The sequence below is a fragment of the Borostomias antarcticus genome, assembly GCF_949987555.1.
Source record: "Borostomias antarcticus genome assembly, chromosome: 21".
Classification (NCBI taxonomy): domain Eukaryota; kingdom Metazoa; phylum Chordata; class Actinopteri; order Stomiiformes; family Stomiidae; genus Borostomias; species Borostomias antarcticus.
In genome coordinates, this window is record NC_140254.1 from 20508941 (window position 1) to 20525278 (window position 16338).

At 43.2% G+C, this 16338-nt stretch overlaps 1 protein-coding gene across 1 annotated transcript in view; it reads left to right on the forward strand.

Moving 5' to 3' along the window:
* Positions 1 to 6182: 6182 nt before the first annotated feature.
* The window catches only part of calcr (calcitonin receptor), a gene marked incomplete at both ends in the record, with an annotated part of 42707 nt that continues 32551 nt past the window's right edge, over positions 6183 to 16338 (forward strand). The window contains 3 exons of the mRNA XM_084455055.1: positions 6183 to 6212; positions 8462 to 8711; positions 8888 to 9033. Of these exons, the coding sequence (XP_084311181.1) occupies positions 6183 to 6212; positions 8462 to 8711; positions 8888 to 9033 (426 nt within the window). The remainder of the gene's footprint in view (positions 6213 to 8461; positions 8712 to 8887; positions 9034 to 16338) is intronic.

Consider the following 16338-nt stretch of genomic DNA (forward strand, 5'->3'; position numbering starts at 1 on the left):
CAAGGTAAGTCATCTATTTTGATATTTACATTTAAAAAATGTTTTAAATGTTTAAACATGTTTTAACTCAACACTTTTACTGATGAATGGTGTACAACTAAATGGTGTACAACCAATATCAGATAAGGAACTTCACGCTTGTTGATTGGCTAATTGTAGCACATCATTTCGCGTCAGTAATTTGCGCACAGGACGGTGACATTTACTCTCATTAACTCATCACAAGACATATTTCATTCAGCCAGTGAGTCCAGTAAAACATTAAATTAAAGTCTACCGTCAGGAATCATTTCGGATAATTGTCTGTGCCTTTAGATGGGTTGCACGAGCTTCTAGTTATAGCCTATCAAGTATATTGTAATATGCATTCTAGAACGGCATTATGATTTAAACAATCATTCATACATTACACATATTAAACTTGTTATACTGATTTGATATGATGCATGATTGAGTTATCCAAACATCTTTTCCCTTAAATAATGAAGGTTCTTTTCCAATAAATCCATTTATTATGCAGACGCATACAGCTGTCTGGCCCAGATACATTAGGAGATGCAGGCAACAGCGCTTCCACTGAGAGCACATGATTCTACATGTGAATTCTGAAAAATGTGCTAATGTAGCCAAGTGGTGCCTACAGTGCTCATCATAAGCAAGTGTGTGTGTGTGTGTGTGTGTGAGTGTGTGTGCATGTGTGTGTGTGTGTGTGTGTGAGAGAGAGAGAGAGAGTGTGTGTCTCCCATGACATTTTATAAGGAGAGGAGTTATACCTCACACACATACTGAACAGACAGATATTCTGGAGGGAGTTACTGAGATATGTCGAATACTGTAGAATACTGTAATAAAAGGAATTATTTCATGGACACAAGGTTCGTCTTATAGTCTAGCACTAAGGTACCATTTCCATGTAGAATTTTCTTGAGTCTAGTCTTAATCTAGCCCGTAATCTGTGTCTGGAACACTGGCCCTGGTTGGCTTTATAATGACTTAGTTGTTGACTTGATGTGTATTATGCTGTATCTCATATTGGGTGAATTGGAGCTGTGCTACAACTTTGAACCACTCCCATACATTATCTCACTGATGCAGTCTTATGAGGAATTCAATGAGCATTCAATACTCTGCATTGTCTGTGCGTCCGTCTTGAAACTGAAGAGTCAACACAATGATTCTAAATGCATGGATAGAATTTGAGTACTGGGCGACAGATGTGGAAGAGAGAGTGAGAAAGATCGAGATTGAAATCGAGATGAAAGCGATGAAGACTGAGAAAAATCGAGCAGAGCAGCTAGGCACATACATGGAGCCAGATACGGGACAGAGAAGCTAAACACATACATGGAGCCATCCAGGGGTAACTGACTGTTAAATCCAGTTCTCCTCGATTCCAGTAATTCATCATTCTGCACTGTTGGGCTGGTCAGGGACGAGAGAGAGGGGGAGTGATTGTGTGTGCGTGTGTGCGTGCGTGCGTGTGTGTGTGTGCGTGTGTGCCCGAGAGAGAAAGAGAGAGAGAGAGAGTGGGAGACAACAGATGTTCTGTATGTCCCTGAAGAGCGAAGAGAAAGCTCTGAATGGCTAGAGGAAAATTAAATCGATTATGGAACCAAAGTTATTGTGTCCCAGGAATTTGTCCGGAGAGAATGCCCCCCCCCCCCCCACACACACACGGTAGGACCGAATGCATGCAAACACAGAAATATATATATATATACACACACACACACACACGGTAGGACCAAATGCATGCAAGCACAGAAATATATATATATACACACACACACGGTAGGACCAAATGCATGCAAACACAGAAATATATATACACACACACACACACACACACACACACACACACACACACACACACACACACACACACACACACACACACACACAGTCCACAGTCACAATGTTCCTAAATCTCTGTCAGCTTAGGTCATAAGTGCATGTTGGGCTGGTTTGCAATTCGTCAGTATTAATCGAGCTAATGGTTCATGTTTTATTTATGGATTCATGGGATACACCATTCCCTTTATCTCCTTCTTTCTTTCCATCTCATTCTCCTTCTCCATCTCTATCGTTCCCTCCCTTTCTGTGCGCCTCGCTGTCTGGGACTGCTGTCTACATGTCCTGCTCCGATCCCTCCACTGGGGTGATTCATCACAACAGCCTAACTTGCCACAGAGACTAATTTTTGGCAGTATAGAGTAAATGACCCATATTGTCTGGCCTGTCTGCCTGCCTTTAGTCTAGTGGGATCCATCCTACGATATGTTCTCATCATGGAAATGCTCAACCTTGGCCTATTGTGTGTGTGTGTGTGTGTGTACAGTATGAGCTACAGTAGATGGCTTGGGTGATTTCATATACAAGGGATCAATAATATTGATCCCTTGTATATGAAATCACCCAAGCCATCTACTGTAGCTCATACTGTACACACACACACACACACACACAATAGGCCAAGGCCTGCACTATATAAGTGCAGTCCATTTACCATTGCAGAGGAAACATATTATGTTTCCTCTGCAATGGTAAATGGACTGCACTTATATAGTGTTTTTCCACCTTAGCGGCACACAAAGCGCTTTACAATGGCCTCTCATTCACCCATTCACACACACATTCACACACACATTCACACACCAATGGCGTTAGCTGCCATGCAAGGTGCTAACCTGCTCATTGGGAGCAATTTTGGGTTAGGTGTCTTGCTCAAGGACACTTCGACATGTGGACAGTCGGAGCTGGGATTCGAACCGCTGACCCTTCGATCACTGAATGACCCGCTCTACCAACTGAGCTACAGCCACCCTGTGGTTTACGAATGGTGTAGAATTCCACTCACACTGCTGTATACTCACCAAGAGGTCCATCCCACTCACACTGCTGTATACTCACCAAGAGGTCCATTTCCCATGACAGTACATACAACAGTGTATTGAGGCCAGACTTAGCAGCTTTCTGTATTTCACACAGCTTTCTGTATTTCACACAGATGCTGCTGTGTGCAGATATGCTGACACACATCTGCTCCCGCCAAAGGATATTATGTTTTTATGACATTGTAAAGCATAATTAATGGACTATAAAGGATACTGAGTCAAGTGTTTGGAATAGAGTGCACTTGACCAATTTTAGGGAGGTAACTGTGCTTAAATGTTGCCAAATGCGTGCCACAGGTTTGACTAGCCTTCATATATCATTTATGTTTTTTAAACGAACAAACCCGTAACACAGAAGAAGAAGAAGGCTTTATTTGTCACAGGACACACACATGCAATGGGCTGACATGGGTGACATGACACACACACACATGCTCTTATCCCATCCCATTGTACTTCCCCCAAGGGCCTCTGGTAACAGACGAGGGCCCGTGAATGAGCAGCACCAGGAGGGCAATCCAAGTGCTCCTGTCCGCCTTCGCCAGGGTCAGACAGCGTCAGCAATGTTTTTGTATTGGTTTCTTTTGGGAGGAACTCCTTGCGAACACAGGGAGAACTCTGCACAGAAAGCGTGCTTCTTGCTGTGAGGCGACAGTACTAGGTACCCAGATCTGGCCCTTGTGACTTAGTTCCGGCTCCTATATGGCCCAGAATCATTACACATCCGCTTGCTATCTGGGTACAGTGCCACCGTGCCCTGCGTGAGTGATTTTGGGGTTCAGTGTCTTGCTCAAGGACACTTCGGCACAATGGTACAAAGCTGGGATCGAACCGGGGACCTTGCGATCACCAGCCGGCCGCTCTACCTCCTGAGCTACGTGCCGCCCGAGGCGTGAACATTAGGAACTTCTCTCAAGTTTTATCATAAATGTGTATTCCTCAGACCATTTCTGCAAATAGCCTCACTCGGTGGCTTGAGTAGCCATTTTAATATCACACAGCAATTACAGGTATATGATTAATACTTATTCACTGTTTCAACGCAATAATAACCCCCTAATGAAATGAATTCTTCCATGTTAAATTTGTTAAGATATGTGTCATTTCAGCTCACTGTTCACAGTGCTACACTTAGTTAACACACACACACATACACACAGACATATACCAGCCCACTTCCGGCTTTAGGCCTGGGCCATAGCAAACACACACCAGTATTTGCCATGTCTCTCCTATGTTGTTTTTTAGCTTCTCTTACTCTGAAAATGTAATTTAATGTAATTTATTGCTTTATAAATGTTCTTATCTCAAACATACTCCTGGAGCTTGCTCGATCGCCTTGTTGAGAGGGGTCAGGGAAGAATTTTTACAGCTCACTTATCTGGCCCCCGGGTGATACTGTTTTTTTTGCTTCCCTCTGGAATATGTAGAGAGTGGGTCGTATGCCCACCTCCCTTGTTCTCTGTAAAGCGCATTGTGTTGCCTCTGGGTATGAAATGCGCTATACAAATAAAGCTTTGATTGATTTGATTGATTGAGGAGCTCTCTCTGTACACAGAGTACAGCACCTATAGGCTACTGAACAGCTAGCATCAGTAGGTGGAGCTAGAGGGTATCCATACTAGAGAACAGCCTACATAGTGTGAGTATGGTAGGCAGTCATGATAAACTTCTGATGTGATTCTGTTTGGGATTGGCAATGTCTGCTGGGCATGTTTGTTCGCTGTGACCTACGTGTCTTTCCTCTGTAGTCGCATCTGGATTTTCTGTCTGACTTTGATTTTTTTTTATTTTTTAGAAATGTCCTTATGAATTATAAAAACTCAATCCTTTGCCATTTGGGGTTCCTCATCATTGAAATAGAGAAGTAGCTACCTCAAGGCTTCCTCCCCCTCTATGAAATGCCTCTGATATTTTCTACCCTTGGCTCTTATGTTTGTGGATTTGTTGCCCTGTCACTCAAGCGACTGAAGCCCCAGCAGCGCTCTCTCCCAGTTCCTGGATTAATATACAGTAATGTTCCCTACTGTACCTCCAATGATGAACAACAACAGCCACAAGGTTTCACATTATCTTTACATCAAGCTATCCGCTCTCACATGAATAGATTGCCTCTGCACAAAGTTGAATACTTTGATGGTGATTTAAGACGTTCTGGGATGTTTCCATGTGGAGATTTGAAACCTCCTCCTATATGCCAGAGAATTGTTCTTGGGTCTTTTATCACTTTTATGAACATCAATGAGATGATACACAACTTCACTGTCAAATGAAGCCGACAGACGAAGTACCACACAAGTACAGTTACAGTTGTGTTACTGGCTTGTGATCTCAGTATGCTAGTCAAAAGAGAGTTAAAAGCATAGCACATGCATAGAAGATATATATCATTCACGCAAAATATTATCAGCATGGTTTGTACATCTGTCACTGATCAAGCGCTCCCAAAAAAATCAAAACACACATGTGGTTATTCGTCTAGACCTCAAATTCTTGCACTATAAGGAGGCCAGATCGTATTTGATAAACGTCTATAGCTGCTTCAACCCTCCCGTACTCATTGTAAAAGACAGCTTGAAAATTGCACGTCTTCTACTGTCGACCCTTGCAGCTGTAGCAGTCTCTGAATTTGAGAATAGCCTATATTGTTAGTATAATCTCTATGTAGCACTGTTCTTAACTCATAAAACCCTATCACAGAACAGACCAGCATACTAAAATTCAACAACACTTTACTGTTCGCCCATGGACTCTAAATAAAAAAGCGTCACACATGCTTCTCCATTTCTCAAGCCGGAGGGGAATCTAATAGCTATCCAGATTTCCACTTCATCTATCCATCTCATTGTACATTGTCCAGATGAAATCTGGTGGAAGAGACTGTAGAGAGACCCTCGTACATTAGCATGTACAGTGTGTCCGTCACGTCTGTACCAGAGCCCACCACCTGGGGGTGCTCACCACAACCACAAGTTTGAATATTGTTCGTCAACCCCCCCCCCCCCCACACACACACACACCCAGAACCCGAGATACGGGCATCAAACCAGCCGCCATAGACAATAAATGGAGTCATTTTAAGTTATTCCATGTGCTTATAATGACAGTCATTGACTCCAAACTGCTCAAAAGCAGATAGCTAGATTCTTTAGGCCGAGAGGAATCCAATGATGACCACCTCTTGACATCTGTTCAATTTTACTGACCATTTTAATGACGATTTTAGATTGACGAGAAGACGACCAATTTCATTCAACAACTGTAGCCTTCATGATGACGACATACGTAATGCGGGTGGGGGACCACATGTCTAGCCTTGTGAGACCATCAGATCTCGCTAGCTCACATTCTGTTTCTCTCGAAAAATCAGTCTGGATACTCTCCATAGAGATCCTTTTGTGCCAGATCAGAAAACGGCCTGGCCAAACAGCTACACTGGTCAGGTTTACTGTAGGTATGACGACAGCGAGGAGCGGCTGAAGTTAGGTGTGATAGACGGTGATAGATGGTTCATCCAATCACCTGCCAAGTATTTTTAAAAGTGCCCGCCCTTTTCCAAACAGTTTCCAACGGAGAGTTCCCAGATGGTTGTGTGACGTAAACCATCTGGCATGTCAGGTTACCACCGGTTCACCGTGTGTAGTTCTTTGAATTTGGTCCAGGACCACCCTTGTTCACTTTCCTGCTTATCTGCTTTTGTCCCATTTCTCTCACTTCTTCTGTCCGTGTTTGTCTCATGTTTGTGGTAATCACGGCTTTTATTTGTTCGTAGCTGGGTGGGTCTGTTGCGTTAGTAGTCATATGCACCTCATTTCATCCTCCCCTAACAGTGTGTACTTTTTTCTGTCGGGTCAAACCTTGCATCTCCAAAATGGCACGTTTTCAGAATGCTGAATAGAGCATTACTATTTCCAATAGGCCGAGGGCTGGGAGGCGTTCAGCGATTGAGGAAAGAAATATTCACCAAAATGGAGATTACAGGTTTTGACCCGACATCAGCGGTTTGCTCTTTCGGCTCATCTCTTTTTTCACTGCCTGTTTCAATTTGTTATTCTCTCCTTCCTTCGTCGCTCTTCTCATCAGCGCTCCGGCAGGGATGGGTGGACAGTCCCGTTTGTGGCTGATTTGATTTTCATCTCTTTCTTTCTATAACCCACAATTACTGGTTGGTCTCTCCCTCTCCCATTCTCACCTGTCTCTCTCATGCTCCTCATCTACCCCTTCTCTGTTGGCCTTTCTCTACCTCCATTTCCCTTGTTCCACGTGACGTCTCTCATCTCTCTCTCTCCTCCTCCTCTCTGTCCTTCTCCTCCTTCCTCCTCTCCCCAGTATAATTCTCCTTTTCCTTCACTTCTTTCCAGTCTGGCATTTCCTCCCTGTGTCAGTGTCACTCTGATAAAGCTCTCTCTAGCTGAGCGAGGCAATCTGAGCACACTTAATTACTCCCAGGTTGCGGCGAGAGAGGGGAGTGTCCATTGGAGGTTGGTTTTGAGAGACCAGTGGATGTTGAGTAGTGTTTTTGTTCTGTTTTTCTAGCAGCTTTTGTTCCGCATTTGGTGGTCTGGACTGAGTCAACGCACTCAGATAAATTGTGAGCAGCTTTCCACTAGAATGTTTTCCAATTTTTCTTGTGAGGTTAGGGGAAGTTGAGGATAACAGAAATGTTGTCATTATTGCCTCGGATACTACATGCCCCTCCTGGTGTCATTGGTGACATGTGGAATACATTCATCTATTATCTGACCATCATTTTTGTTTTGTTTACTGCTGGTTATACTAGTCAGATGCCCAGATCCTTCCAGATAATGCAATCCTCTCATAAACATTGGCATTTGAAACTTAAGCTATTTGACTCCTCCATCCTGCTAACAAGACAGCTTCACACAGAGCCGGCCATCTGTTCACATTTAAAACATAATCTGTATTCAAATGGAAATGGTGTGCCATCTTGTTTTGATTAACAAATCTGCTTGTTTTCAGATAAAGGGAGGAGAAAATGTTGAAGTTCCACAGCCAGAACTATCAACTTTGCTGTCAAACTAAAATGGGCCCCCTACTGTTTTAAAGTTACGCAAGTCGGAGAGGCTGAAATCACTTCGCCTGCTTGGCAAAAGATGACTTGTGTCGCTGTTTTTTAAAAGAATCTCCGACGGCAGCTTAAACTATTGTGAGGCAGGCATAATGCTGATTTATTGCATGTTCCCGAGGAGAGACTCTCTTACTCAATATGGTCCCTCAGCGAGCTTTGAATCGCCCGATATGCTCCTATTGATTTCCTTTTCCTGTCCACCTGCACTTGGCCCTCATTTCTGGCTCGCGTGGACGGAAATTTCAATTTCACACATAATACCAGGTGCAAATCACCTCCCATTAGTTTTTTTTTTTACAATTGATTGCAGCCCCCCTGCCTTGTTGACGTTTTGAAGGCGGTAGCAGCCAGTCATATCCCGCTCCTTTGAACCTTCTCAACCTTCTCCTGGCTGGTTACGTTTTTGACCATGTGGGATAGATCTCCTGCATCGGTTTCTAGGGTACCATTTTGTGTAGTTTTGCATTCTATTGACAAGAATGTTGTGGATGGAATATCAGACAAGGAGCAAGTGAAATGGGGACAGAGGGAGCTGAGGGAGAGGCTCAAGGAGGACAAGAAGCACTTCAGGAAGAAGATGGAGGGCAAGAACCACTTCAGGAAGAAGATGGAAGGCAAGAACAACTCCAGGAAGAAGATGGAGGGCAAGAACAACTTCAGGAAGAAGATGGAGGGCAAGAACAACTTCAGGAGGAAGCTGCAGCAGAGCGTGAGGGAGGTGTGGGATGGTACGAGGGTCACCATTGGCTACAAATAGACCAACTGGATGATGGGTTTACTTCAACTAAATAGCAGCAAAATGGAGGCTCTACTTGTCAGCACCCCTCACCAGGTCCAGCACTCTCCCATAACCCACCTCACCACTGCAGGCCAAACTATCGCTCTCTCCTCCTCCATTACCAAGTCAAGTTTGATCTCTGTCTGACCTTCGACTCCCACTTTGTCTCCTCAAGGCTGGACTACTGCAGCGCACTGTTCAGCGCAATCCCTCGCAAGAACTTCCAGAAGCTCCAGTACACCCAGAACAGTGCAGTCAGGACCCTGATGAGAGTGTGGAAACGGGGCGAACCCTAACCCCATATCACCCCTATACTGGCTCCGGGGCTAACCCTAACCCCATATCACCCCTATACTGGCATCTTGGCACTGTTACCCTGTCGATGCTACCCCATGGAATATGAGGGATGTAACCTAATCAGTTATTAATCTGGCTTGCCAGGCAGGTACAGGCATAGTTATTACCTACCCTGCTTTATGTTTTATTATAATTAACAATTTACTTTTTGGTAACCCCTCATTTTACAGTCCCCAATTACTAAGTATTTAATTGGTAAATATATGGTCATTTGTAGAATATTATTAGATAATTACCACTGTTAATAAGAAGGTAAATACGGAGCCACTACAGCTGCTGTAAATTACTAAGTATTTACCTGGTAAATATATGGTAATTTGTAGTTGGGTAATTACCACTGGTAATAAGAAGGTAAATGCAGAGTAAATACAGCTGAATTACTAAGTATTTACCTGGTAAATATAATGGTAAATTGTAGTATACTATAGGGTAATTACCACTGGTAATAAAACAGCGATGAACTACAGGTGAAATACTCCAGAAGAAAAACCTCCACTATTACCCATCAACTCAGCCAAGTACCTTGTAATTGTGACTGATTTAGGTTGGTATGAAAAGGAGAATAATCTATTACAAGGTATATGGTAAGAGCCAGGTAAACAAACAAGGCTTCCTTTTACAGTATAGTTTCAACTTACTTTCTGAGTAAATTGTCATATTTTACATTGCGATATATGGTCTATATTCGGCAATGTTGAGGATGTTCAGTTAGCTCTTAAAGACGATACACAGACGGACATGCAGATTGATGTGTGATTGGATGGAGGATTAATGACCCCCAAACTGTGAATCTGTCCCACGTGATTCTCTGCCCTTCGCTTACTCAACTAGCCTTTTTAATGTCTTAGGCCCAACCTCTCCTATACAGGAAGTTGATGTTGATGTGGTCCAGTCATAAACTGAATCCCAATCTGAGTGTGCAAACCACCCTTGCGGCCCCTCACACTTGCGGCCTGAGGTCTGAGCACTTAATTGACGTCAGCTGGAAGGGCCAGAGGGTGCAGGGCCGTGAATTAAATGGGACAGCACTTCCAGCGGCGTGCCAACGATTCCCAAGCTAGTTTAGCTCAATGCCCCTCCCACTTCGTTTTCATTGGCTGCCGCGTCCCTCCGACGCAGAGGCTGCTCTGACGCTCCCCTCAGCTCTCCGCTCGGCTCTGCAAATTGACCGATTGACGTCTGTTTTAATTTAATAATAATAAAAAAATTATGTTGGGTGGGATATGTTTGCAGCATGTGGATTTCAAGATAAATGTTGTGCTATCTGCAAATGTCATCATTTATGTGTGATGCACTGGGATCATGACTCGGATGCACTCAAGCACTGTGTCACATGAGACGCGGTGGGCTGTGGGTATTTTCTGCTCCTAAGTCCTCGAAATTGCGGACTTTTGGTAAGTGTGGTTAAAGTGCGCAAAATGGCGGCAGTGGCGCACTTGTGGACCTAGCAATTCAGTTTTGGAACTACCCTGAGCCCTTGTGGACTTAGCGGGAACGCGCATGTAAGACCACAAGGCCGCGAGTGCTCTGCACTTTCGTCTAAGTGCGCGATTTGGGATTCAGCTATAGATAGACAAACATACTCCAGGAGCTTGCTCGATCGCCTTGTTGAGAGGGGTCAGGGAATAATTTTTACAGCTCACTTATCTGGCCCCCAGGTGATTACTGTTTTTTTGCTTCTTTCTGGAATATGTAGGGGTGGGTCACATGCCCACCTCCCTTGTTCTCTGTAAAGCGCATTGTGTTGCCTCTGGGTATGAAATGCGCTATACAAATAAAGCTTTGATTGATTGATTGATTGATTGATTGATTGATTGAATCAATCAGAGCTTTATTTGTATAGCACATTTCATACCCAGAGGCAACACAATGCGCTTTACAGAGAACAAGGGAGGTGGGCATACGTCCCACCTCTACATATTCCAGAGGGAAGCAAAAAATCTGTAATCACCCGGGGGCCAGATAAGTGAGCTGTAAAAATTCTTCCCTGACCCCTCTCAACGAGGCGATCGAGCAAGCATTTACTTTTTACAAACTCTTGCGCACCTTAGACATGTTTGCACAGTCTAGGCATGCTAAGGAACCTCCTCCTCCTCCTCCTCCTACTAATTGTGCAGTAATTGACAAAAACATATATGGTACTGTCTCATAAGCCACTGTCTGTTGAGAACAGAACTTGGATACTGTTAAAGAGAGATTCAGAGAGATTGAACAGTACTGCTCGAGTCTTCCCACGAACCAGGAAAGAACTCATCAAGAATACGGGGTCCTCTTGAGATAACTGACCTGTAGATACCCACAGTCCTCTCTAAACTCTCTCCATTGCCGTCCTCCCCCCTCTCTCCGTATGGCTATATTTCTCTCTCAGTATGTTTAATATTTCATCTGTCTGCCCATCTTGTGGTTTCCACCTTCCATTTCTTTACAGTAGTTGTTTTCCAATAGCTCTCAGCTGCATATATGTTTCTTCAGTGAATGTACAGTATGGACTAGGCACAATTGGGATTTGTTACTATGTGGGAGAAAAAGATGTAAGCTATTCTTTCACACTGCGCTTAGATACCTGTACAGTAAGAGATATATCCATTAATATTGGATATGTATCTTATCTACACTGTACATTATCACGCTCCTTTGAATGGCTCCTTTTTTACATCTCATTTCTCAAAGGTTTTGGTCATGGGAGACGCAAATGCCTACCACACACTAGAAGTGTTTTAAAAAAAGTTTTCCCTACTGCTCTTGACAACTTGGCAGTCAGGGTGAAAGCAGCGGATACGTACTGCATCACTGTCCGCCCACACAGGCAAATTCAGTGTAGTCAAAGCCGACGTCTATAAAAAAATTCTATGCGGGGGAAAACCAGATTCTTGGTCTTTCCCTCGCAGGTATAATTGAAAGCACACACAAAAACAATGTTTTTTGGACTTAAGACGGAGGTCATATCATTTGATATAATAATTATACATTAAATTATCTTCAAAATATGTGGAAATAGCTCCGTTATTTTTAAGGAGACACATTCAGCTCTAGACATTTTATTTTGTGTCACACAAATGATGTAAGGAGATGGTATCAACACAGGTGAAACACTTAAACATGATAATAAATTGTAGTAATGAAAAAGGTGATAATAAATATGTCACAATTATTCCACAATGCCAAGACCCTGAGCAAGGAGGTGATTCATGTGCTTATCAAAATGTTCATGGCTTCTACAGCTTTTAAGCTCGAAACTAAGAGTGCAAGGATAAAGTTGATTTACAATGTGTAAAAAGGATAATAATTTGTCCGCCATATTTGAAGACATGTTTTATGGCAGACCCGAAATAAAGACATAAACATGTGCTTTTAAAACAACAACACTGCCTTTGTAGTGTGGACACAGATATAATTGTATGCACACTGTGTTGTTTGTGCCGTTAAAATCAATGCAAACACACAAGGATGTCATAGGATGTCCAGCAGTACTTAATAAGTTCTATTTATTCCCAAACAAACGCATCATTCAAAACAAAGTAAGTTCACTTGAGGGAACTGAAGATAAATGTCGGACAATCCATTCCAAATCTATCAGTTCAGAATCAGAAGGATCACAGTGCATTATATCGCTGGCTCACACAGCATGAAAGAACTAGTTATAACATTGAACATTGATACTGTTGTGACATTGAAAGACAAGTAAAATCCTGAGCCAAAGGACAAGCGATTATAATAATTCCAATGTACCTGTACCCATACTTTTTACACATAAAATAAACAAATAAACTTTATATTCTATTCTATATAAATATTGTATGCAACTTGCCTGTAATTAATTGTAAAAAAAAAAAAGTTAGACAGAGATTAGCTGAAAAGACCACCTACAAATGGCTTACCAGACCATAAAAACCATTAGTGTGGAGCTATCTACTGATTGGTTAATAGTGGGGTAATTTGGACCTTACTTAGCCGGCCAGACTGTTCCTGTGATCAAAATGGTTGCTATGTGGCCGGTTGTAGTAATGGTACTGTATTGCTATCAGGTGGGGAGAGACAAAGAGTGGGAGAGAGAGAGAGAGAGAGAGAGAGAGAGAGAGAGACAGAGGTAAGTTGATTTAGAGAGAGAGAGAGAGAGAGAGAGATTTAGGGATTGAGAAATGGAAAGAGAGATGGAGTGGCATGAACCTAACAGCATAGCATGCTTTTCACCATTGGCAGACGCACATGCAAAAAATAGATTTGCCAGCCTTCTGGTGAGATAACTCTTTTGACCATTCAGAGATTCACAAAACTGAGAAACATTATATATACATAGTATGTTTTGTATTTCATCTCCATGGTCTATGAATCAAGGAATGGCAGGATACAGATAGGAGACCAGAGTTTTTGAAGACTATTTACTATCTCACTTTAAAAATGGCCAGTTCATGTTCCAGCATCCTTGTACAGCCTCAGCTCTCATGGCTGTTTAAGTCTAGTTTGTGATCAGATCAGTTTGCGGTTAAAAGTCCTAAATGTATTTCAAGTTATTAGTCTCTATAAAGAAAATTCAAATTCAATACACTTTGAGGTAAATAATGACAAAACTTTACAAAGACACTGAAAGCTTGAAGGAATTTCACAAAAGCTTCAAAGAAACTGAACTTTGGATTATATTCCCTTGTTCTGCCAGAGCTGGTGTTTCTCTGCAGTGTGAGGCCAAATGAAGCAGATGATGTCACCACAGAAATGGACTCACCAATTCTAAACAGGCTTTTTGCACATAGGACAGGAATGGAGCTGTGTATACATGTTTCTGGTTAACTGTCGATGATTGGATCCACAGAATTGCCCTCAGCAACTCTCTCTCTCTCTCTATCTCTCTTCTTTTCTCTCTGTCCTCATGTCGGAAAACGTATGTCATGTAATAGAGCAAAAGGTGCATGTTACATGAGTTATATGTGACGAAAAAATGTACTGTCAATCTACAAGGACAGATTTGTGAAAAACAAGGTAAGGTGCAAGGCTGGGGTTTGGGGAAAGGTGCCTAATGTGCTAATGTGCTGTGCATGTACAGTAATCCAGCAACCTATAGGTTGAAAACCAGGGCTTCTCAGGGGAGAAGTACTATTCCTAAAACTAACCCTAACTCTAACCACAGACAATTATCTGGAGGACAAATTGCTTTACAGTATGTGATAATGCGACAATACTACAACTGCTATGTGAGCTTACAGTAGTGATATATTGATGTTGGTCATGTCGTTTCCCCACACGTGGTTACTATTTCTGTAAACGAACACTATTTTGCTAATTGGGCAATCCACCTCTCTCATCATGTTGTTAAAGAGAGCTGGATCAAAGCTTTGCCTGAGGCTACCTGAAGATCAACCGTAACACTCTTGCTTCATACAGCGTTAAAACCTTCCCCCTCAGTTGGATGTTCTCAGAATGTCCCCAGACGCCAATAGCTACGGGGCTAACGCCACCATCGCTCACGCTTTGTGGTGGACACAGTGGATGAATGAGCCAATGACACAATTAAGGGGGAAGTCAGGTAAGTTGGCCTAATGTTGACCAGGAACAACCCCCCCCCACCCCCCACCCCCCGCCCTAAAAAAAAACACACAAAAAACACTCAGTCAACAGTCATTGTAGTGACACACCGCTATATACTACAGTATACATAGGCGTCTTTATTTTTCATGATGTAGTTACCTCCATTATTAAGGCACACTTAAAACCAGGGGAAGAATTTTCTGCCGTTGTGTGCTAATGGTTGGGAACTCTTCTATGTGGCTAGGACTCAGCTCAGGGTATGCCAAAATATGCAGTTCTGTGGCCTTCAGTGTAGTCGTCTGCTCAACTGCCTTTGTTATTTTCTGGGGGGGGGGGGGGGGGCGGTTTCTTTGAGTGTAAACCCAGAAACATTTCAAGAATTCTTACAGTGCGGCATGACTGGATGTGTTGATATTACAAGCACTTGAACATGTGGCTAATAGTTTAATGTTTTCTTTTATGGCGTGCATTAAGACCGGGGGATTAGCTGGCCACCCAGTGGAAGGATGAAGGAGCTGGGGGTGTGACCCAGGAGCTGGGGGTGTGACCCAGGAGCTGGGGGTGTGACCCAGACAGACCACAGGCCAAAGCAGTGGCTCTCTGCCAGAGACATAACTCTGAGGGCTTTTGTTCTCCGGCTATGTGAATAGTTTGAGATGATAATTCACTGTCTAATAATAACACACACACACTGTAGTCTACTGTAGGAGGAGGGGGGGGGGTAGATAGATACATAGGTAGGTAGACAGATGATAGATAGATAGATAGATAGATAAATAGATAGATAGATAGAGAGAGAGAGAGACAGAGAGAGAGAGAGAGATAGATAGATAGATAGATAGATATCAACTTTATTCAAGGGAAATTCCTGAAATTCCTGGGTAGAGACGAGAGAGAGAAAGGGAGAGAGAGAAGAGGTGATAGAGACTGATAAAAACGGACAAAAACGTCTTAGGATGAAAACGATTACGTATTGTAACCCTAGTTCTATGAGTGGAGCGAAGCCCCATAGGGTAAGCTCCTTATTAGCTTAAACAATCGTAGCTAGCTACAATGAAGAAAAAAACATACACGCACCTGCGACCAATCAGAACAGGTGCACATCTGCTCCTAGACAAAACTTTCAGTGAGCAGACTGGGATTCAGCAAAGTCTGCGCCTTGTGGGGCTTCGCTCCACTCAAAGAACTAGAGTTACAATACATAACTGTTGTTCTATTTCGTGGAGCTCCGCCTCACAGCGCAAGCTCCTTATTGGCGGAGAGGAGCTACACGACCGCACCATACACTCTTGCTATACTTGATAACAAAAAATGGGGCAAAATGGCCAAAACACCATCATGTCCGATGCTGACTCCTGCTGGCAGTTGTGCCCAGCACAGACAATGCCACAGAGAGAGACGACACGGACAAAAGATGTCGCGGACAAAAGGAGACGGTGACGACCAAGTCGCCGCCGCACAAATGTCTGCCACAGACACTCGATTAAACAGTGCGGCCTTGTGTGACCACATCCGAGCGGCTCCACGGTGAATCGCTGGCTAGTCATTTTCTTCTTTCTTCTCAGTCGTACGCAAGCTGTTCTGATTGGTCGCAGGTGCGTGGATAGTTTTTTTCTTCAATCAAGAAAAAAATAGCTACGATCGGTTTAGCCAATAAAGAGCTTGCCCTGTGAGGCACAGTTCCATGAAATTCTGCTTTT